This window comes from Haemorhous mexicanus, chromosome 5 (assembly GCF_027477595.1).
Source record: "Haemorhous mexicanus isolate bHaeMex1 chromosome 5, bHaeMex1.pri, whole genome shotgun sequence".
Taxonomy (NCBI): domain Eukaryota; kingdom Metazoa; phylum Chordata; class Aves; order Passeriformes; family Fringillidae; genus Haemorhous; species Haemorhous mexicanus.
The window spans coordinates 43504383-43529419 of NC_082345.1; the positions used below are offsets into that span (position 1 = coordinate 43504383).

The following is a 25037-nucleotide window of genomic DNA, read 5'->3' on the forward strand; positions in this document are numbered from 1 at the left end:
GGAAATCTGCAATGATCCTTAGCAGACAATAGATTAGACAGCACATACATGGGACAGCTGAGTCTGCCTAGCTTTGTATCTTGTGCAATCACCTGTTATGCCAAAGTTCTTTGTGTATCCATAGATCCCAATGCATTTCAGAAAAAGTCCAATTCACATTCTTGAAAGTGAAACAAAGCCACTAAAACTTTAGCTTGTATTAAATCCCATTCTGTTTCTTCCAATTGCCCTGTATCCCTGGTTGTTGAATAGGACTGTGTAATGTGCACAATAGCTCCTTGGCAATTGTCTTATTATTTGGTTCCAGAAAGTCTAAAGAGGTCTGTATAGTACAATATAATTTTTGTCCTGGTTTGCTCCTACTACAGAAGAAATATCTCATTTTGCAAATAAATAAAACCTTTCAGAAAAAAGCCTTTGCTGTTAAGTGAACCTGGTAATGAGAGAGAAAATTTTTCTCTTCGTGCAGAGCAATCAGGCAACATTTTTGCATCATGCACTTTAAGATCAAAGTTCTTGCATATTGATGAACTAAAAGCTGTGAACATAAAAGTGCATAATGATGCTGTGGAAGCCTGTATTGCTTAATTAATCTACAAGCCAATACTAAATTGGGTCTCTGTCTACAGTACGTCTACAGTACCACCACAGAAGCCAAAATTTAAGAAACCAGTCCTTACTGCACTTTCTGAATTTATCTAGAGTTCTTCCCTGCTGACTTAAGTAGGAACTTCATTAAGGTTGTCAGGCAGGTAAGGGTGTTTTAATGCAGTGCAGAGTCATTCTATTCTAGCACATGCATCATCGTCATCCAGAGAAGCAAGAAAGAACAGACCAAATCATAATGACCCTTCTGAATACCTGTTCAGGCACATTTGTCAATTTGTTAGTCATAATCAGTATTCTCCAAAGCATCTATGGAACTGTGTGAAGCAGTCCCTCCAAAGGACACATTAAAAAAAACATATTCTTCAGCCAACTAATAGTTTCTAAGAATTTCTACTGAGGCTAGTTCATGTCAGCTTTCAAGATATAAATTTTTTAATGGGAATTGCCACTCATATTTAAATTATCAAATGGCATTTTTGCATCACACAGCAGCTACTAAAGGGAGCTCTTTAACCTGAAAGCTGTACTGTGTTTTGGCAAACTCATCTGTGAAGCTGCAGTCTAAATGATGCCTCTGAACTGAAGAAATAGTGCCATCTTAGGTGTCTGGCTCATCTTGATGCTCCATAGTTGTCCTGTCATCTTTTCCTGCCTTCCTTGTAAAAGCCTGTTGAATAAAGAGAAGCTGTTAGCTCTGGAGACTCTGTAATTTTTCTTCTCCCAATATTTTGGGATTGGAAATCCTATATTGATCCTTCTTCTAGTGAGTGGGCCAGAGAAGACTTCTGTACAATCTTCTGATTCCTGTTGGTAAGGTATTTTCTAATTCCTTAGGTAAGGTACTTTCCAAGTTCCATAACTTGGAAATATTTGTAATGCACTGGGTGATAATGAAGTAGCTGAAAGGGAGGCTGCATCAATAGGGGTCTACACTAAGTCATGCTCCAGCAGCAGCTGTATCCCTACAAGGGCCAAAGGCTGAAACTGAAAATGGTAGTTAATCTCATCTACTGATCTTATTAACTTCAAGGAATTAATAAATAACATTAGTACAAATCAACATGAATATTACTCAGAAATTCATTGAAATATTAATCAAAAATACTACTTTATTTAGCAGAGAGTTTAATTAGTTTTCCAGCAGTAGTTGTTGTGCTCCCTGCACAACAGGGATACACTTGTCCCCCCAAAAACAGACTCAGCCTCCTGGGGAAGATCAGGTCATCTCTTTTTAACTGGATCTTCTCTCATACTGGTGGTGGTGCTGGTGACAATGACAGTGACAGAAGCAGAAGAAGGACGTTGCCTTGTTCAAAACAGGGACAAGCATTTCCTAGAACTCACTTGAGATAATAAGATAATGATGATCCACACTATTGAAGGTGAAAGAATTTAGAGGATCCTTACAACTAGGGACATAGGTGTTACAAATTGTAAGACTTTCTTGCTATATTGTAGACAGGGGACCAGAAGGACTGAAATACATCAATAGCAGCCAATTTAAACTCAAAGTCCGTAATGTTGATGAACTTTCTTTCATACAGCGTATCCAATTTATTCAAGGTCTGAACTACCTAAGAATTTAAGCACAAATGTGACTTGAGATCATGTATTTTACTGCCATTCCTGTTGCTGTAATGTCATTAAATTAACTAGTGCAATGTTTGAAGGCTTGTTCTGGATGTTGCTGCTGTATTTGTACATGTACTACATTCTTCCTTATATGTGCTCTCCTGGTAATTCCTATGGCTTCCCTGGATGAAATATGCAACACACTGTTTTCCATACCAGTTAGAAACGATTCAAAGAAAACCACAACCAATATGAAATTGTGCCATTTACTTTTCAAAAAATGATCTAGGCATTTGGAAAGACCACTGGAAGCAAACACTAATGGAACCCTTCCATAGCAATCTGCTTTATGAAGACTCACTTTTAGTTTTGCAAGAAAAATGCAAGAAAAAGCTTTGTCTACTTTTCTTTTAAAAAGGTTAATATATAAGTGCTCTTAGAAGTCTAAGAAAGTTTCAGAAAAGCTCTGTGTACTGGATTCCAGCTGTAGAATTATGTTCCAAATTTTCTTTCCTTCTCTGCTCTGTGATCTGGATCTGTAACTCTACAGCCATCACCTCTGTTCTTCCATATAAAGCTGACAAAAATTAAAATATAAAATCTATTTTCTCTAGTCCAAAAAAGGCATTTCACAAGGTCTACTAATCCTGCTATTGGCAAATCAAGCATAAGCAGTGCAATGGCAAAACTTACCCAGAAACCATTAAAAATGTTTATTCACTAGACATAAAATTGTATACTTTGGCTTACAGCTTGGCTATATCTCATGGAAATGCTTTTCCTCTCGTGTCATGCTAGCCAGTTTGTTAGTACCTCCTATCCCCTAAAATTTATTCCTTTATTATCCTTCTTTATCTTAGAAGCAAACAAATTTTTCTCTGGTCATAAAAGGAACAAGTAAAATGTGATATGATATAAAGCTACTAAATATGATGATAAGGGAAGTGCAAAGAGAGTCTGCTTAAAACTGCCAGGTAGACAACTTGTTTGGAGTGAAAATTATAAACCGTGGTAGACTAAAGTATAAAGCAAGAATACCCCAAGGGGCCACGAAGCTGCAGTAATTATTATCACTATGTTCTCCCTGTCTTAGTACTTGCCACGATACAATTTATGCAACAGCAATGTGAATACCTAAATAAAAGTCAGGTCGTGTTTGATCTAGGACTGCCAACTATCAGTCTGCACCCACATGTGTTTAAAAACCAAACAAACCCACAATGAAATCAGCAGCCAAGATACTCAGTGCACCATCTAAACATAATTGATTATCCCTTCTTTTTCTCCTTTCTTCTGTTGGTCTTCTTCAACCCTCAAATCTACCTCATCAGTGTGTGAAACTGAGGTTGAGGTACCAGGGCATCTTTTGGCCTTGCCTCAGCCACAGAGCTGCTGCTCATCACACTGTTTGGACTCACTTTGACATGCTCACACATTACCCAACAGGCAGCTCCAAAACCAGCCTACCTCCCTGACCCGTGTTTTAGCTTTCTTCTCTCTTGACTGTCAACATCTGATTCTTCTCTGCCTTCCTCAATACCACTATTTATTTTGTTTTCTCTCTGGAGACGCCTGAACAGTAAGAGCCTGTGCCGTCAGTGCTGTCAGCACTGTCAGCTTGTTGCTGGCTCAGACAGGGACAGGAAACATGGAAACAGAAGACACACTGGAAATAGGTAGGGAATATGCTCTTTGTTTCCTCTTCATGTTGAACACGTTGCAGGCCACAGCTCAGGTAAAAAATAGCAATATATCTGCAGCCTTCAATGTCCTTAAATTGGCATTCTAATGAAAAAGCGTTTGGTTAAAATATTTTTAGCCAGTTTTCTTCCAAAGAGGCTTGGGCTTTATATGGAGAGAACAGTCTCACAAAGGAGAGTCCTGTAGAGACTGGAAAAATGAATGTTTATAAGAATCCATAGGATTAGCTGGCACTTGAACCTTCTCCAGACTGATAAAAACTGGATTCTATTTCTCAGGAATGCAGTGGGAAAATAACTGTATGACAGCACCCTAAACTACCAAGCTGGTGAGAATGCAGCTGCCACAATATTTTCAGTACAAATTATTGGAGAGGTGTTTTCTTTACACAATGGTTCCATTAGTATTCTGCATCAACAACCAATATGGCATATCAGCAGGCTCTTCAAAATTATCACTATGAGAAAAATTACATAGACAAAGTTTCAAAACTTATTAATTTTAAACAGCTTTAGAACCTGTTTCCAAATGACAACTACTAAAATAAATTTTGTCATTAACAGAAGCTCTATTCCTTTTATTCCATAAAAGTTAAGTGGCTTTATCTTTCAATTAGAATTATGAAGCAGTAATGCTCTGCCAGTGTATTCTTGAAAACAATATGCTTTCAGTTCTATACACAGTTCTGGGATAAATAAAGCAGTTTTGTACAATGACTAGCTATTACACAAATTCACCATTTCTAGAATCAGTTGATAGTGCCATTTTAGGTTGCAGTTAAATAACTCAGAAAAATTGTTAAGTGTAAATTTCCTGTATACCTTCCTACTATTTTAAATCCCTGAACAGAATCTTTATTACTACAATTTTTTAAAGAGAGTTGCATCTCACTGTGCCAAATACTTTCTGAGAGGATATCACAGAAATAACCCTGAAACTTCAGTTTGTTTATATTGATTAATTTGCCACCAAACTTTATGAAGCATTTTCCTTTGGCTTGGCTTAGTGTATGTTAAGTAAGAGAAAATGCAAGAGAAATGCATCAATAAATTGCCCTTAGATAAATCAAAACATTGCCCTTAGATAAATCAAAACATCAATAAATTGCCCTTAGATAAATCAAAACATTGCCCTTAGATAAATCAAGACTTATAAAAGGCATAAGGAAGGTAGGAGTTAACACAGTGATAGAAACAGCAGATGTATGGGGTTTGTGTGACAAAGTTTTGGTAAGTGGGGACAAGGGGCAGAGCCTCTGGGAGAAGCTGTTGTCCAGCTGAGGAGGGGAGTGATAGAATGGCTCTGGTGGACACCTGACATCCAGCCAGCATCAGCCCACCACAGTAGGTTACATATGGAATAAAATTCTAGATAGGAGTAATTTAGAAACTGGTTCAAAGAAATAAGAACCTTTTACATCTCTGAAATAAGGGAACTGAGAGGTAAATCTACTGATTATGTGCTTAAAGCAAAAACACTGAAGCAATATCCATAGAAGTGCAAAATGCATATGAAGTCTCTTTCAGGTCTGGAAACTCTGAGATTACACAATTTCACCAGGTAGGAATGTGAGGAAGCTCAGTTTAAAATTTTTCTTATTCTGCTAATGGCAAAATTGAATGATTCTGTGAATTTAAGGATTAATGACTTTATTTCTTCAGATTTAATGAGAGATCTGCTGGCTGAGGCTCTAGTTAAACTGTCTCATGCAGATTTGTATTGTGCCTTGGACATGTGGAAAATCTGATCAACGTGATTCAATGGGGAAAGGCAGGAGCTTTCACCATGTTGTTTTGCTATGTTCCTTCAACAAGGTTGTTATAGATGGATAATGAGATGATTGGCTCTTGCAATTAAGGGATGACTATTGTGTGAATATTAAGAAAAGCTTTAGTGATGTATAATTATGTTATTATAGTTTAGATGTCCTCTGTTCTCCCCATGGTTCCCTTTCCCCCCTCTGTATTGTTGCCACTAGACAGCATGGGTTGTCTAGGATTGATAAAAAGAAGGCTGGACATGTGTCCCTTACCTGAGGCAGTGGGGAATGGAAAAGCTTGGTGCTTGGGGGATGCAGCATGGCAATACCTGACCTCCAATCAAGTTACAAGAAAGCAGTTTCCACTGATAAATAGCAAAGAAGAGCTGACTGACAGACTTTGGGAGGGGCCAGGGTTAGCTGATGCAACCCCCAGGGGTATAAAAGACTGAACATCCATCTTGAAGATGAACCAGCCACATGGTATCCACGAGGGCAGTTCCCAGCACTGCAACTTTTCCTTATGTAGTCCTTTTGTTGTATTTTTGTCAAGGTTTAATAAATCTTCTTAAATTTTCAAATTTTCTCACAAGATTATAAGCACACGAAGGCTATTTAAGCCTTCAAATGCCCATTTCCTTCACTGCCTTGAAATCCAGACAAGCTGCAGTGTTAATATTTCTTCAGGGAGATGGTTGGACTCTGTATCCTAAAGGCACTTATTACTGTCAACCAGGTCAATAAAGTATGCAAGAGGCAAAAGGAAAAGGGTGACATGCTGCTTCTTCTGGTGACATGTCACTGCACAGGTCCCTGTGCAATGCTGCCTGAATACCTCAGTCAACCTCCACGGGCTGGTTTGGCTGGGATAGAGTTAATTTTCTCTGCAGTAGGTTGTATGCAGCTATGTTTTGGGTTTGTGTGGAAACACTGTTGATAACAGGGATCTTTTTGTTTCTGCTGAGCAGTGCTTAGGCAGAGTTGAGGCCTTTTCTGCTTCCCAGGACACCCACCCCACCAGTGAGCAGACGGGCTGCACAAGGAGCTGGGTGGGGATCCAGCTGGGACAGTTGACCCCAGGGATATACCCCACACCGTGTGATTTCATGCTCAGCATATCAGGCTGGGGAATGAAGGAGGAAGGGCGAGATGTTAAGAGCGATGGCATTTGTCTTCCCAAGTCACTGCTGTGCGTGACAGAGCTCTGCTCTCCTGGAGATGGCTGAACATCTGCCTGCCCATGAGAAGTGGTAACTGTATTCCTTGTTTTGCTTTGCTTGTGTGCAAAGCTTTTGCTTTACCTATTAAACTGTCTTTATCTCAACCCATGTGTTTTCCCTTCTGATTCTCTCTCCCATCCCACTGTGGAGGACTGAGAGAGCAGCTGTTGGTGCTCAGTTGTTGACTGTGGTTAAATCATGACACGCCACCATGAAAAGAAATGCAGTATGACAGGGATGGCCAGACGTGACTTCCTGTGTATATAAATACAAGAATCTAATTATGCTTTCAGTTAACAAGCAAAGGAACACTTGGGACATAACCTTAAAGCTCTTTTTTTCCTGGCCACTTATCTACTTTTCCAAACACTGAACTGGGTTTGGCAAACTGAATATTGAGGGCTAATCTTGAGTTTCTGTCTCTAACTGATGCTTTCTTAATTTTGTGTTTCCCAGAGTAGGAGTTGGCCCTTAGTCTCACTTGTTTTTTGATGTTGTACTACAGGCTTTTCAGAATCCTAAATTCAGACTTGTCATCTATTTTGAAGGCAGTTTGGGTCAATTCTTCACTTGATTTTGCTCTGGTAGCCCAAAAGCTAGGCAAATAGAGGGCCAACGAGGCATTTTTTCAGCTTCGTGGGCTTTGTGTGCTCCTTTCTGCCTTCAGGTGGCATTTCCTTCACAGGGATGGCAAGTGAATGGTATGTCTGCTTGCCTCCCTGGTGACCCCAGCTTTTAGTAGTCCCTCACTCAGCACATGGGCTTTTTCCCATGCTTGCTTCCCATAGCTGCGAATTTAAAGGTTGGGATCTAGAGCATCTAAGCCTTGTGGCTCTCTGGGAAGGCCTATCAAACTCATCCTTATTTACTAAATTGTGTCAGTAAAAGGGAACATTACAGATACTTTGAACTTGGAGACAAATTGCAGGAGACAGCTGTTCATATCTATGTAGATATTTTATGTGCTTTTTAACAAGGGAGCTGAATTCTCTACAAATAAACAAACTTCTTTTTTTAGCAGTGCTTTAACCCTTATCCTGCATGAGGAATTTATTTTAAAAGCTTGACTTTTTTTTTTGCTTATATTGATTTTTTGTAACTCCCAGTGCTAGAGCAACTCTTCACAAAATCTGGCAGACAACCATAGTTTGACTAAAATTCCAAACAACCAGTTTTCCTAAAGATTATGCTGAAAACTCCCCCCCCCCCCCATTTTTTTGTTTAAAAGTTATCTTGCAGAATACAAATCATCATCAATTTCCCAGGATTGCAATATTGAGTCTTTGACTTACTCAGAGCATTTCTTTTGCCTGGAGGAAGAGGTTAAGTCTGGAGGTAAAGCTGCATTTGGCAACACACTGGATCATGTTCCAGTTAGGTTTTTGAGTACTTTGCAGAAGCCATTCAGTCTTCAATGAGTTCAGTATTCAGAAAGATATCTGTCAACCTTCAAGCACTTTTACAGAAACCTGTATGGCAGCAGAGAACATGCTAGAAATCCTTATCATTCTTAGGTCTATAGAACTCTCTGTTCTTAGTGAGAACACATAAAGGTTTCTTGTAACAGCAGTGTCGATTTTCTTTACCAAGAGTTCAGCTCCAACTCCAGGTGAATCACAGGGCAAAGACGTTAATTTCCTCCATCAGCCTTCCCAGCGGCAATTTTTCTCTTTGGAAGGGTATTCTACAAGTACTGATTAATTTGAAGAACACCAATACTTTTAGGATTTAGCAACCCAGATCAGACTAGATGCTGATTAATCTAGTAAAGAAACCTTAGGAGTCATGAATTTGTCCGGAGGGTATTTTTTAACTACTAGATATAAATAAAATTCTCTACTGACTTATCTAGGTTTGTTGAAACAAAGGAATTTATAACAGCCTCTTTAGGTATGTTATCTAAAAACATCAATTTTGATCAATTTGGGAAATGAAACAAACAAATACATCAAGATTAGCCCTAGATTATTTCTGTCTGATGGAATAAAATCGAATAAAAATTATTATCAGTATCATGCTTAACACTGCATGTAATCACTAGGTACAGCCTTGTGCAATGATATCCAGGCAACTTTCCAGCCCTTTGCTCTGGAAACATTATTATAAAGGCCATTCGGAGGAACAAAGAATAGGTTGGAAAAGGAGAATTTCTGAGTTGATGTGGGCTCGACAAATTCTCAGTATCCTGAACTAATACAACCACATTTATCTTATTGTCTGGCTACTAAAAATATGTCTCTGTCCAACCGGAGTATCATCTCTTCTGTTAATGGATGACCTATCCAGCAGTGAATAGAGGTTTATGATCCTCGCATAGTTTGCACAGCAGAAAATCTGCTAGCAGAGTTTCCTGAGTAACACTGTTCATTTACGTAACATTCACCTCCTGTAAAGCCTGTCAGAGAGACAGGCAAGGAATGTGGAAGAAGCCTTGGTAGTGGTGCAGTGGTGTGAGATTTGGGATATGCAGCTTTGATTTCCCCTATTTGACATGAAACCTGTAGTCACACTCACCAATTTCCCAGGTCTAACACAATATACAGGCACAAAGCTGTGAATAATGCACTGAACTGTTTGTAAAAATCAGGTTTTGGAACAAAAGCATATTTAAAGAAACAAGTTTGCTAGAAACTTAGGATATCCACCTTTATTGTGTGTATTTCTAGGTTTTGGAAGGGTTTACAGTTTTAATTGGAAAACTCATGACAACTATTTGCACTGTAGGAGCAGGTGTTCTCCTAAACTCCTGTAACTAATCCCCAAGCAAAGGAAGGGTAGTGACAGACTGGGGTGGGTGCACATACCCTCTCAGGGGCTAAAAAGCCCAGAAAGTGGCAAAAACCCTGGGATAAAGCATTGCACAATGCTAACATGTTCAGAAGCCTATCATCTTGTATTTTAAACTTTAAAACTCTTCTGGGGTCAAAAATTTTGACAATATCTTTTTAATTAAAGAGGTAACATTTACCCTTTCATTCTTTCCCATTTTTTCTTCTCCCTGTAAAATCACATATTTTTTGTAACTGAATTTAATTGTGACCACCTATGAGGACACATAGGGAGTTTTATTAAAAACACAGTAGGGTTGGTATCTAACACAGTATTTCTTTGTTGTGATCTTATGCATTTTTGTGTGGCTGAAGGAAGGAGTTTCTAAATGAAGGGTCAAATTCAGGTACCAGTGAAATCAGGATATAATCCACACCTGTGACAATGGGACCAAAATTTTCACTAAGTCCGTTCATTCTATCAAGAGCAAGAACACTCTTCATCTAAACCGTGTTTCGTTTCTAAACAAGAATTTTAATGGCTCAGAGCCAGAAAGTCTCCAATAAACGTGGAAGTTTTTCCTGTATTTGCAGAAACGTGTGGTTTAGACCTGTGCTAAGGCTTGGATGACACTTATTGTCCGAGATGAAGTCCTGAAACATTCAGAGACATTAGGTAGCTATTTTTTCTAATAATTTACATCTCTGGGGTTTTCTAATAATTTACATCTCAGTGAAATGCCAAGGGCCCAGGCAGACACTCTCAGGACCAGCACCTCTTAGCGACAAGTCACTTTGCCTTGGCTAGAAGGCAGATGGGGGTGCAGGCTGATGCTGACAGACCTCCATTTGCTCTGCATGATTACGGCAATTTTACTCGCAATTATAAGTGCTGCTTTACCTGACCGTGAGGGTGCTCTCCGTGACACCGTTCCGGCCCGAGCAGCCCTCCCTGCTGCCGGTCCCCTCGGCGCAGCGCTTTGGGGCGGAGCGGCCCCGCTCCCGTGGCGGGGCGAGCGGGCGGCGGCTGCCGGGGGAAGGAGGGGGCTGGCGTCAGGCGCTGGGCAGCCACTGGCACGGGAGCTCCCCCTCCCCTCGCCTCCCGCGGCCGGGGGGATAAAGGCACCTGGCCGGGCGCTCCGGGCCGCCGGAGGGGGAAAGGCGGGCGAGCGGAGGTGCGGGGGCCGGGCCGGGCCGAGCCCCACCGCGCAGCCCCTCCATGCGCCTCGCCGGCGGCGCCGGCTCCCGCGGGGCTGTGCCCTCACCCGGGAATGGCAGCCGGTGGCGGGCGGCGGAGCCCGGCGGCGGCAGCAGCCCCAGTCCCGAGGCGTGGTCGGGGTCGCCGAACGGCAGCCTGGGCGGCTGGGATCCCTTCGGGCGGGACGAGGAGCTGGCGAAGCTGGAGATCGCGGTGCTGGCCGTCACCTTCGCGGTGGCCGTGGTGGGGAACGGCAGCGTGCTGCTGGCCCTGCGGCGCACGCCGCGCAAGGCGTCCCGCATGCACCTCTTCATCCGCCACCTCAGCCTGGCCGACCTGGTGGTGGCCTTCTTCCAGGTGCTGCCCCAGCTCTGCTGGGAGGTGACCCACCGCTTCCACGGCTCCGACGGGCTCTGCCGCGTCGTCAAGCACCTGCAGGTCTTCGGCATGTTCGCCTCGGCGTACATGCTGGTGGCCATGACCGCCGACCGCTACATCGCCGTCTGCCACCCGCTGAAGACGCTGCAGCAGCCCACCAAGCGCTCGTACGGGATGATCGCGGCGGCCTGGGCGCTCAGCCTGCTGCTCAGCACCCCGCAGTACTTCATCTTCTCCCTCAGCGAAGTGGAGCGCGGCTCGCAGGTCTACGACTGCTGGGCGCACTTCATCATGCCCTGGGGGCCCCGCGCCTACATCACTTGGATCACCGGCGGCATCTTCATCGCGCCCGTCCTCATCCTCAGCATCTGCTACGGCTTCATCTGCTACCGCATCTGGCGCAACGTCCGGGGCAAGACGCGCCCGGGGGAGGCGGCAGCTGCGGGTGGCGGGCGGCGGGCAGGTGATGATGGTGGCCCGCGACGGGGGCTGCTGCTCGCCCCTTGTGTCAGCAACGTCAAAACCATCTCCCGCGCCAAGATCCGCACCGTCAAGATGACCTTCGTCATCGTCTCGGTGTACGTCGTTTGCTGGGCGCCCTTCTTCACCATCCAGATGTGGTCCGTCTGGGACCAGCGCTTCCCCTGGGTCGGTAGGTGACGCCGCCGCATGTCCCCAGCGGCAGCCCCGCACGCGTTGGAGGCGCAGCCGGCTGTCCCGGGGCGCTGCGCAGCGCTGAGCCGAGCGTGGGGAAACGGGGCACGGAAGCGGAGAGCGGGACCGGGGCGAGCCCTCCCGGCCCCGCACGGGTCCCTCTCCCGCCGGGGAGTAGCAGCCGAGCGGCCCTGTGTGGGAGAAGAGACGGCCCTAGGCAGCCGCCGCCCTCGGGGCCGCCCCGCCGGCACCGCTCGTAGTCCCGGACCTGGCGGCCCCGGGAGCGGCGGCGGCCGCGGCGCTCGGCTCAGCCCGTCCCGAGAGCAGCCGGAGGAGCTGCTGGCGGCAGCCGCAAAAGGAGCGGATGGAAACCAGAGTATTTGCTGCCGTAATCTGAACCAGCAACATTTTCGTCCGTTTGAAGCTGCGGATAAGAAAACTTTAGAAATGTTTAGTATTGTTGAGAAGTATGCACACACACATGTCGGAGCAATTACATGAAGAGAGAACTTATTACGTCTTCTTTCCTGTAGCTGCTGTTCAATAATAGGGTTGAGCTCACCCTGAACCCCTCCTCTAAGCAAAGCAGTGCTGGAGCACCTCTGAGTGCTCCATTAGTCAAGTCACCGATTTTCATGAATCAGTGGCAAGTTAGACTTTGGAGATATCTGTCCCGCTGTTAAATATGGCTGAAAAAAATCGGTGAGTTTAAAAGCTATTATGTAGGTAATGACAGGCAGCATAGTGACATATATATTTTGTTTGCTCATAATGAGAGAGCAGCAAATCAAAATATTGGAATCCATAATTTCTTGATTTTTTTTTAAATATCCCCAGATGATCACTTACTGTAGTGAGAGTGTTGATTGCCTCTAATATGGGACTAAAGTCAAGCCTATAATGCAGATCTCTATAGAGAAATAAAGGCTTGCAATAAACAGATTTTTTTTTTACTTCAAAGGGAATTAAATCTAATTGAACAGATGAGTATTTGATAGGTGTGTTTGAAGAGATTATTTAAATCTGTGGAACTGCATAACACAGTAATTATACTTTTTTGAAGATTCAGTATTTACAAAGAAAAGTCACTAATAATTGATTAGAATAAATACATATTTAGAGTATTTGATCTAACTATTAACTAGTTATTGAGGGTAGAACACCATCGTTTTCTCATGCCATAGTGCTAAGTTCCGTTTTTCCCTTAAGTAAAATTCGTTCAACCTCTAAAATCCAGATTTAATGGACAATCCAGTAGTTAGTTGAGCATTCAATACTTTTCAGCATGCAAATATATACAGCAAAATTCAGTCTTATTGAAAGCAGTGGAAATTTTACCATTGTCTCCCAGGGAAAAATCCTTTCAGTATTTAAAAAAACCTTTCAGTATTTAAAGCAGGAGCTTATCAACACATGGATACACATCAGTGGAAATGTTACTAAATCATTATTTTGGATGGATTACCCCATAACTTATTCTGTCACGGCTTTTTGAAGTCTGTTCAGAGAAATCCTCATTGACTTCAATGGCAGCCTTACATAAATAAGACCTTTACTGATTATGTTCTCATTATCTGTTTAAAATGCTGTAGCTCAACATTTAGAACTCAAATATTCAGGAAAATAAATCCAATGGTTAATGAAGCAATTGACTGAATGGTGCAAATGTTTTTTTGATGATTAAACAGTTTTCTCCCCCTTCCCCAGATTCTGAAAACACTGCAACTACTGTTACGGCTCTGCTGGCCAGCCTGAACAGTTGCTGTAACCCGTGGATCTACATGTTCTTCAGTGGGCACCTCCTCCAAGACTGCCTACAGAGCTTCCCTTGCTGCCAAAAAATAAAGCAAACGCTGAGTAAAGAAGATTCAAACAGCAATAGCAGGCGACAGACTTCTTTCACCAACAACAGAAGCCCAACCCACAGCCTAAACACATGGAGAGAGATGCACCACTCCAAATCGACCAGCTTCATCCCCATCCCAACGTGAGACAGGCCTCAGGGCAGGCAGGGCTTGCAGTCCTGTCACAGTGCTTGGGAAGGTGGTGGCATGGCACTTTACGCCAGTCCAGGGCACCATCATGGTACCAAGGAATGACTAAGATGGCCATGAGACAAAAAGTGCCCCCTTGCTTGATAAGCTATGCTGCAGTATGTAAATTATTTTCTGAAAGTTTTTTAGGATTTGGGCAACTGATCAGGAAGGTGTGGCAACAATAAAGCAGTTATTTTTTTAAATAGGATTTATTTTAATTTTTGTCTGTACCTAAAATACTAAGTGCATTGTTGCTTGCTGTTTAAAACAGTCAAAACAATGGAGTGGTCATGTATTGGGCTAACTCCACTCTCTAGTGTTAGTGCATAAAACTACTCGTGATTGTCTGGTGAAGTCACGGGGAAAGAAGACAATATGAGCAAGATAACAGTTTAGTCTTAAACAATACCAGAAAGGAGTTGGGAAAAAGTTTTGGCTGTCCAGATAAGGATTGGGGTTAGACAGACTCTGAGTTGCTGGAATTCAATTGCTTGTGATGCTTCATCTTGTAAAGGTCTAGCAGTTCTCAGACACTGAAATTTAACAGCCCTTGAGAAGGCAAATCTTTTAGTGCTATCGATGTCTGTATGTGTATTGTGGGGTTTCATTTTTAGGGTGACATTTCCTCTTTCCTTGATGTTGATGGAAATTATACAGCATATTTTTGTGCCCGTGTGTGTTGTTGCACCTACTTTCATTTTTTTAAACTAACTTTAAAAATATATTGATAAATAAGTATGACACACTATGACTAGCTCAGCACCGTTACAGTCACACCAAGAAAACTCATAATGAATACCAGAACCATTTGCTTTATTGGTAGGAATGCCATCTTTTCTTTTTTAATTCACTAGGACATCTAGGATCAAGCTACATTGCTAGGTTGTCAAACAAATAGCCTCATGAGCTCAGAAGAGTGTAGTCATTTGGTAAGAGCTGTAGAAACAGTGCATTTCAAGACACAGATCTGAGAATCAAACTTAACAACTCTTCTGGGAACACATAAAAATTGCCAATGTTGTTGGCTTGTATTTTTCTATTATTATTTTTTGTTGCCAGCTCATGAAAATATAGTCTTAAAAATTGTCAGTAAACTGCAATAAAAAGTCATCATAACACATTTGCTAATTACAAAGCATTCAAGGTGTGCTTGTTTTCAATACAATGCCTGCTAAATTGACTGTAGTTCATTTATATGGTAAACAATCCTATTACATATTTCCTTGGAGCCTGTCTTTTATATTGAGGTTGGGTTTTGAAGCTCCTTGAATAAGTTTTGCTGAGTTTCTAGGTCTTGAGAATCTCTTAGATAAGTACAGCTACCTGTCTGCTCTGTGTTCCTGAGCTTGCCGAATCCCGAAATCCAGGTGCTCCCCTGGCCCCCTACAGGACTGCTGGCACAGTCCCAGCCGGCTGCTGGAGCGCTGCATAACGTGCATGCAAGGAGGAAGCTCAGCAGCAAGTTTCTTTCTTTCTCACCAAAACCTAACAAAAAAGATTGCTCTTCTATTTGCTAGAGGAGATTGCATGTGGCTTTCACTGGCGGATGGTGCCCATGCCTGCCTCAGTAATGGTAGCAGAAATTAGTAGAGTTAGATGCAGAATAAGATCATCTTAAACCACCCCAGAAGCTCCCCATTGATTCTTTTGGGCAAAGAATAGGGAATATTATACCTAAAATAATTTTTTTTTTTTGTCACTAAAGAAAATCCTGGCTCCATTCTCTTGTTTCCTTGTGTTTGCTGTTGTTCAGAGCACTAGAAGCCAGAGGGACAGTGTTTTGACCACTTTTAATATACAAATGTGACTACAGCTCTCACCAACTCCGGACGAAGGTTTGTGAACCTGAAGCTATATTTTAGTCAAAAAAAACAGCATGCAGTGATGTTGTGTGTGTGTTTGTGCACATTACGTGTACTGTGTATATTTTGCAAGTAGGTAATTCACAGTTACTGAAACTGCAAGTGTTTCAAATTAAGTTCACTATCCTTTGGCTAGTTTTCTGTTTGTGCTACTGCTTTCTTTGTACATGAAATATGCATTAAAAACCAATTAGCTGTACTAACAGAATTTTTACGTTTGCATAATTGAATGGTTTTTCTATTACACTTTACATTCAAACAGAAAATATAATGAAAAAAATGTGTGTAGAATATTGTTGAAAATAAAAATGAACTGGGTAATGACCAGTATATGTATTAAACCAAACAGACCCAAAGTATAAATTTAGGTTTTTTTCAAATACATTACAAAATCTAGGCTTACACTTGGGGCTTGTCAACATACATTTCCCCGGTGAGTGTCCTATAGCTTCTGTAATTAAACTGACAACAAAATTTGTCAATATTTGATTTCCAGACTTTTTTTGTAAATACTGACTTTTTCACATAATTGTAATGTTGGAAGATACAGCCAATATTTTTAATTGCTCATCTGTGGATATATTTTTTAAAAAGGTTCTTTGGGTTATCATGAGGATGTCCTAATAGAAACAGAAGGAAACAAAAAATTGTGAAACCATTGCAAATGTAAAATATGGAAACTTGCTCTAATAAACCTGCATATTTATTTGATCAGAAGCATTTTGGGTTTTTTGCTTGTCTAGATTTTGGAGGGCAAGAAATGTATTTGTTATTACTAAATATATTTTACAGAATTCAAAATGTTTTCATTTAATAAGTTGTGTCTATGAGAAGTTTTAAGGAGTGAATAAAACTAAAATGTTTTTCTATTATATGTAGTGAATGAAGGACACAAGCAAAGAAGGAATGTGCAGTCAGCTTTCCACTATATGCTGCTAGTATTGTTAAAACATGTAAGTGAGCACTGATTCATGTTCTAGAGGAGTTATTTTGATATTTTTATTTTAAATACTTATCTTCAAACATAAAACATGATGGAATGTTTTAAACATGATTGAAGAGCCTGTACTCTGTTTGTACTGGTGCTACTAGAATTCATGCATTTTAAATTCAATTAGATGGCAAAAGTGGAGATGATACAGAAGACAGAAAGGATTTTGTTCATTCATATAAGAAACTGAGTTGCCAAAAAGCTTCTTTTCATTAATTTCTTTCTAAGTTTGCAGGCAAACATATTGTTGGCTCAGAAAAAAAACCACAATAAACAAACCAAAAACCAAAAAAGGTTGGGTTTCCCTCCCCTGTATTATCAAGACCAAAATCTACAAGAAGACACAAATTCATGTGCACTCAGTACTTCAAAGACAAAGGTTTTGTCTGCACAAAATCTTATAGCCAATTCCAAATCGTCCAGATTGAAGTACCTTGCTAAAGTTCATGCATGCTCCTTTCCAGCTCATGCATATGGAAAACAGGGCAGAAGAAGGAAAGGTCCTGAAGAGCTGGATGTTGTCCTAGGGCAGATACTGGTGACTCAGCTTTGGGAAATGAACACAGGCCTTAGAATAGAGCTACTGCTGAAATAAGTTACTTGTTACATAAAGAAAAAAACTCTTACAGAGTTCTCCCAGGCTGAGTTCCCCACTGACAAAAAGGACTAATTAAATACAGCGTCCTCTTCTAGAAAAGTGTCTGCACAAGTTTCAGTCCCTTGTGTATGTGGAAGACTGGGGGGGGGGGGGGGGCAGAAAGACACTAGCTGGAGCTGTAGTTACTCTTGCAAGCTAGTTTTCTATAATTTTCTTTAGGAATGGGATTTACTGGAAAATGTAGCACTTGCTACTTGGGTAAAGGAATTATGGGATAAGTAAATGGACACGTTTCAAGGTCCAGGACTAGATCACAGCTGCTCCACGAGGAGTGGTCCTGACTGGCTCTCGTAACAGTCCCTCACACGAGAGCAGGTCCAGCTGGTAAGTCATGCACAATGGTTTGTGCAGCTATGCAAAAAGCAAGCAAACAGCAACCACAACTAGTTCCTGCTGAGCTTTGTTAGAGCCAGCCAGCACGGGTCTGCCTCTCCCAGGACTGGTCCTGCAGAAGGCTCTGATCCAGTTCAGTGTTAATTAACACTGTATCACTATTTTGGTACAACTGATCAGTAATTTGCCATGCCTTAGTATAAACTAGCCTAGAGTAACAGTTTGCATGCAAATTAGTCTTAGTTCTCCATAAGGATATTTTCAGTTGAATTCTTGATACAGTCCATTGGGTTACTTAATTTCTGAAAAGCAAGGCTGTGAGGCATCATCAGGAGTGCAAAGCTCTCTGTTCAGCTCTGTGGTGAGAAGACTGGCAAGCCTCTCTAGTTGTAGTTTGATCAAGATGTTGTTGGATATGGGTGAAATTTATTCCAATAATAGAAGAATCTTTTGCACAATCCCAATATTTTTTCCTATTTCCAATATTTGTTTTTCCAGAGGGATGTGTGGAAGAGGAGGCTTTGGGATAGAGCCCTTTCTCAGTGCTCTGCAAGCAAAAGGTTCCTGAGTTATCCATCCTCAGTTCGGGGTAATGATGATTATCTTTCCCCACAAATTCTTACAGGACATGTGGCTAAGAAGTACTGTGTACAAGTTCAATATTCCTTTTCAAGCAAAGCATTGGCAATGCAGTCTGTTGGTGTCCCATCAGCTTTTGCACCTTTGTAACAAAAGATGGCAGAATTGTCATTGGCTCTCCAGGGCACAAAGCCCATCCTGGAAGATGTGGAACAGGTAATCAGAGACCGGCAGTGACTGCCTTAGCCTCTTCCACTGTTACTGCTGTGATTGCCCCTGCCATAGTCCCTCCTGACCATGGTAATGACAGCAGCAGGAATGGGGACAGAGATCACAGGGGCAGCAGCAGACAGGATTGCCATTAAAGCACATTAATTTCAAAGTGCTTTTGGAGGGAGGAATGTGATAAAAAACCCACAGTGAATATTGGGAGAGATGAGCTGGTGACTCAGAGAGCAAATAGAACATCTGATCTCAAAGGTTATTTGAAAGTATCAAAATGCTTTCCATTTTTCAATTTTAAAATATGTTTTATGTATTTAGAAAAAGAACCCCTTGTCTCCTGGAACTGTAACTGCATGAAGCTTCTTACCAATCTAAGTATTTATGCTGAGATGGCTACAAATCTATGTCCAAAAAAAGGAAAATGATCTCTCCAGGTTAAGCATTCAACATGTGACTTGTAGGGCACTGGCTGCCCCAAAACAAACATGTCCTGTGGGAAATATGAACAGACACAGAGCTTTCAGGGAGGAGAAAGGAAAAAGCCTAAATATCATTCCCCTTTTTGGGAGGAGGTGATAGCAAGGTAAATACCGTAATAGTTGACTAAATCTTCAAGTTAAAAGGCAACAATCTTCCTAGTGTTTTAGAAAGATCTTGGTTGAAGATTATGTGGAAGTGAGAAGCAGTAGATAAAGAACCCAGAGGACTAGGAGGCATGTAACTTTGTAGCATAATTATCAAAGGAGAAACTTGAGAACTTGCTTAGGTGCTGCTCAAATATTTTTCTAAATAAGAGTAATGACTGTACAAAATAGTGTAGCAAAACCAAAGATTAGGATAGCCAATGCTCTGTCCTGGCTCTGTGTAAAGCAGGCAGAGCTATGCAGAGCAAGAAATCTGCAGACTGGGGTAGGCATAGACAAATGCACCCTCTGTAATACTGTATGTGCCAGCCACCTCAGAGGAAACCACAAAAAACAATTCACTTTATTGTTGGCTGAGATGCGAAAAAAAAAAAAGGAAATCAAATCATCTGACTAATTTTCTACACAATTAATCTGAATAATCCTCTTCCAGAGAAGAAGCAAACATTATTAAATAGCCACCATTATGTTTTCTAAATGTGAAACATTTCGGGGTTTCCATGGGAGCAGAGGAGTGGCTTCCAATTGTTACACGTAGGGACACAGAGCTAAGGATTGAGTTCAGTAAGACACTTTGGCATTCAGGTGGATTTCATTCCTTATGTGGTCCCACTATCTCCAATACTCCAAACACTGTGAGGGCAGTCAGGAATTATTTGCAGTACAAGGAATTATATGCAGTAAATAATAAAAAAAAGCAAAAGATAAATTTGTGCAACTATATATAACCTCATTCCTCAAACCAAATTGTATTTGTCTTTTTCAACAGAAAAGAGCAGGGATTGAGTTATGTATCTCTGATAACCTAGTTCACCATGAAGCTGATGATCAGAGAATCAAGAATCCTAAACTGTGATATATGGTTACAAAAGTTCTTTATTAAAGGGATAGGTTTGGTGCTTATCAGTTATTAAATTGAATAGAATATGGAAAATGAGGAGAGAGCTCTATCTTCGTGTTGTTTTGCTGTTTGTTTAGGGGTTGGGTTTTGTTTCATCCATTATGGCAATTCCCCTGCAGAACTGTATTTTAAATATTCTGTCCTGAGATGAGATGATCCAAAGAACCATGAAGAATCCCATTTTGACTCTCTTTTTCAACCTAAGATATATCTAAGATATTAGTGCTTGCTCTTCTGCCTCACAGATAACAGTGTCAGGCATAGTATAATTAAACAACAAAATCTCATTTCTTTCCAAATTTATGACCTGAGTGCCTCAATATAGACATTTTAAGCTAGAGGACACAAAGATGGAATTCATCTGCACGAATGTACTTACAAAGCATGTGTGTCCATCTGAGCAAGACTGATTATTTTTGTGGCCAATGCAAAACTAATTTCTGGAGACCAGGGAGTCATCATATAGAGGATATCAAGAACACTGCCCTTATCTCCATTGATATATTGATAAAATGATTTATTCTTTTTTTTTAATGGCAGGTAGACAGCTAGCTCAAATTGGTATACATGTACTGCAGACAGCTGTCTAAAAGTACTAAAGGTTTTTCTGAGAGGTCTCTGCAGACACCTCCATGTTACTAGTTCAGGATTTTACTCTCTTTAAGGGCAACTACAAAATATTGCCATCTAATAGCATAATATTATTTTGGATGGAGTAGATGATGCTGTCACTAACCAAGGGGGCCCATATTGCTAAGCTTCTGCCAGCTGAGTGCCTTTGTTAGTTGTGTCACAAGGAAGACCAAAACCAAAATGAGCCTAGAGATCAATTTACTTCCTCACACCCAGATGACATCTCTGGCCTTACAAAGAGGGAAAGAGGGAAAAATCTCTGATCTAATCTCTCTGTGTGTCCCATCTGTGCGTGCTGAACCTTTCCATCTCCTTTGTTCTTAAAGGTAGATTTGTGAGAAAATCCCTAATTAGGCAGAACTCTCAAGACACTCAAGATAATTCAATCCTAAGGTCAATGTACAACATAGAAAGATATTTACACAAAGAGTTGGAGGCGGGAAAGTCAGGGTAATACCTAAAATTCTTGGTAATGTGTGGAGTAAAAAGGAAAAATAAGGAAAAAGAGTGTGGCATGTTAGGTATGTCTGCCACATACTGCATGTGAAGTCCTGTTTCCATAAGAAACTACTCAATTATAACAATTTGGAGAATATAATCAGTGTAAAATGGTTTGCACCAGATGCCATCAATGACGGTTTTCAGCATGAGCACAAAAAATGACTCATTGGCTCTGGTCATATTTTCTTCACAAATGTTTAAATGGAAAGTTAAAGCAACATAATGGTTTAGTGGAAAAACCCCAGATTTGACCTTTGATGAAAAACGGTCTTTTCCCACCAGAGATGTCAGGTTCATGCAAAAAACAGTAACAAACTCTGTGTGCCTCAAAGTCCATCTACTGTTTGGCCTGTATGGGGAGGCCAGGTTTTCCTTGAGTGTAGGGAAAACAGGGAGCATGGACCAGACACGCCAGAAGCCACCTCAGCACACTCCAGCTCCTACTGGAAAGGCACTCTGGTTTGGCAAGTGTGACTCTGCATTTACAAACACGATTGAGTTCCTGTGTGTATCTTTCCATTACAGTTTTTAAATCCTACTGAAGGCAAGGACACAAGGGAGTGAAAGAGCTCAGTGGGACACTTGCACTTGTGTCCTTCCTCCTCAGCCCAGGAGGAGGGTATAGGGAGGGCTTACCTGAACTGCTGCTGGGCTGGCAGCAGGGCAGAGAACCCACACTCCTCAACTCCTGCCCCAGATTAGCAAACTCTGGGAAATTAACCAGGCTCAGAAAACTGGGAAACAACTCCCACCTTTGGAGTACTATGGAGTACCCTCAAATGAGGTCTTCCAGACTAGCAGTGTGAGTACTCATTTGCCCTTGCCTCTGTGTGAGCCTGGAGAGAAACTGGGTCTCTTATATTAGCCAAGTGGTTAAAATCCTTTTTCACATGCTGCTAGCTGGGATGGGAACATTTCCAAAAATAGAGGCTGAACTTCTTCAACAATTAAAAACCAGATGATGGAGGGATAGGATATATAGGTCTATAAAAGTGTCTTGTAGATGAGATGAGAACTAAATAGGAGTTTTTCTGGGTTCTTTTTTGTTTTGTTTTGTTTATTTGTTTGTTTGAGTAGCACATGCAGTAGCTGAGATTCTTCTCTGTGAGCTTGTTAGCAAGAGCTGGAAAAAAAGATGCAAATCCTCAAGCTTTCATTTCAGTGAAAAACACAGAGCAAGCCAACATATTACTAATTAGCAGACACATTCATAACATATTCCAAACATTTGGATTAATCAGTTATAAAGCATAAATATTTAAAAATGCAGTTTTGTGAGACTCTGTGATTTACAGGTATTACATCACAGAAAGAGGGTACTCAGTTTTCAAAATTGAATTAATTTGAAATGAAGAGTGTTTGAAACTGTTCATTCTTAGTCTTTTTATTAATCTTCTTAACTTGAAGTTCTTTTCTGTCTTGCAATCATGTACAAAGCATGAGAGAATTCTCCCATGCTACAGAAATATTTTCCAAGCATAATACAAGGATTATTATGCTTATCTAACTTGTAAATTACAGAATACTATACATATTGGAGATACTGATTTTAAGAATAAAGCCATGCAAACATACCTTCAATTAATTTACCTTTGATCTTTAGTGTAATTGGGTTTGCCATCAGAAAGGACTCATTTCTTAATTTTTCAGTGAAAGTATTTGTACAAAGAAGAAAGCTTGCTCATAAGACTGGCAGCCCTGTTATGTATAGTGAGGTAAAAGTAGAGATGAGATAAGAAATTACATTTTTTGTCACAAAAGGAAATGGCCACAACTCTGTCACTTTAATGGTGGGAGAAGAAATGTGTGAGACAGAAATAACACCAGCTCTGAAACTTCTGCATGACCCCAAGGACTAGAGAAGGCCAGCACACTGTTTCTCCCCACAGCAGGCTGTATCTGAGGAGGCAGCCCTAGCATTCCTGGCTTCTCTCTGTTCAAAGTGTTTTTCCCTAGAGGTTGCTAAGTTTATTTTTTATAAAATACTGGCACTTCAAGGACAAAACTATCTTTCCTCTGTGGTGTGCACTCTCAGGCAAAAGTAAAACTTCAGTTTTGACAACCTGACAAAGAATTAAAGGGATGTGATACATGTGCTATTTTCAGTTGTTCTTGGAACTGGGCTTGAATGAGTGTTATCTGAAGGGATGCAGTAGGTAAATATATAACCTGCAGGCCAGTCTCTTGTGCAGCTACTGAGAGGACAGCAGGAAAATTGATTCTCACCCACTGAACCCTGACACTCATGATAAAACTGTGGCATTGGTACAAAGCGCAGTCTTCCCTTTAGGGACTTCTCCTCCATTTCCAACGAGATTGCCTCATGGCAATCTTTTAAAGATGCTTTAAAAAATCTTTTAAAGAATACTATTTGCTCTGCTACTTTTTATTGTTATTCTTTTAGCCAGGCCTGGCCTAACAGCTGAATGAGTTCATGTGTATGTCCAAATGCAGCATTTCACTTACTGGTTTCAACATGATTCACTTTTATGAGCCTTTGCTCAGTTGCAGCTGGGAATTAACCACTGAATTTCAGTGCTTTTCTCATCCATCTGAATCCAGGTGGGATTTTATATGGCATTTTGTTTACCTTGTACTTAGTGGGGGGGTTCGATTCCCTAACTAATCAACTCATGCAGTCTTCTATATTAAATCAATTGAGGATTAAAGAAGAAAGATTATAGGAGTCATTCAAGGATCATGGAAATTCTCCCTGCTTCCTACTGATGAGTGTCTGGAAGTTTGCTGAGGATGTCACTTCTGGAGTGAAATTTTTGGCCATGCAGAGCTGCATTGAATGGTCCCTGTTCCAGCTAGGATCTACCAGGTCACATTGGCATGAGGTGATGTGGTGACACACTGCACCTGGCAGCTCGCCACAGTCCTGGACAGAACACAGCATTAGTGCAATTTGTAGAGATTTGTTACAGAAATATGAAGATTTTTTAGTTGATTATGGATTGAAATATTTGTGTGAAAGTTGCAGATGGAACAGCAGAACAAAGTTTTAAAGGACAGGTCAGATTAATATACTATGTGTGTGATTTCATTCAAAGCAAGAGGAGGAACAAGCTGACCTAGAGACAAGGTAACAAGAAGATGAAGAACATGACTGGAACCATAAAATAACCAGATAAGTTAAGCAAGAATTATGAGGGCTCACTTGACATACTGAGGCAAAAGATCTCAAACAACACCCACTTCCAAAGGGCACGACAGCAAATCAGCATCAATTCTTCACTGCAAGCCCTGACATACATGTCTTAGTGCTGCTGAGCATTTGTGTGTGAACATGTGAATGAGTAAAAATCAGTGTAGAGATTTTGTAAATAAAAATCACCTTTCCCTTCCATAAGACCTCACAGTGAATTAGCATTATAGTAATTTACTACAAACTGGCCTTGTGGAGATGCAGGAGGAAAAAGCACAAGAGAGTATTCAATGGTGTAGCAATTCTGCTTTCAGGAGGATCTCTCTCTGGGCATAAGGCATTCGCTTCTCACATCAGCAAGCTGACAGGTGTCTCCTCATATCCCACTGAGCTGGGTACCTGGAATCTGAAATAATTGAAATGAAGTGTAGAAGGCTTTTGAACAACATCTGAACTTTGTGCTGGCCCACTGAATATTAAGGATAATGAAAGCATAAATAATGTCAAAACAACAACAGATGCTCCATACCCAATCTTACACAAAAATAGGATTAAAACCACTTTAGACTTCAGAAGTAACAAAGATGCATTGTCATCAGCCTTTCTAATAACCTGCAGCTGTTCTGTGTCAAATTTAGTTCAATACAGCTGAGACACAAGCCAA

General features: G+C 41.1%; 1 protein-coding gene across 1 annotated transcript; it reads left to right on the forward strand.

The window, feature by feature from the left end:
* The first annotated feature begins 10848 nt into the window (after nucleotides 1–10848).
* Nucleotides 10849–16468, forward strand: AVPR1A (arginine vasopressin receptor 1A). The gene is made up of 2 exons (XM_059847000.1): nucleotides 10849–11857; nucleotides 13567–16468. The coding sequence occupies exons 1-2, from the start codon at nucleotides 10849–10851 to the stop codon at nucleotides 13848–13850; spliced, it is 1293 nt and encodes a 430-aa protein (XP_059702983.1). The 3' UTR covers nucleotides 13851–16468.
* The last annotated feature ends 8569 nt before the right edge of the window (nucleotides 16469–25037 follow it).

Coding starts and splice junctions, on each gene's coding strand:
- AVPR1A (XM_059847000.1), top strand. CDS start 10,849: ATGCGCCTCGCCGGCGGCGCCGGCTCCCGCGGGGCTGTGCCCTCACCC. Junction 11,858..13,566: donor CCAGCGCTTCCCCTGGGTCG/GTAGGTGACGCC, acceptor CCCCTTCCCCAG/ATTCTGAAAACACTGCAACT.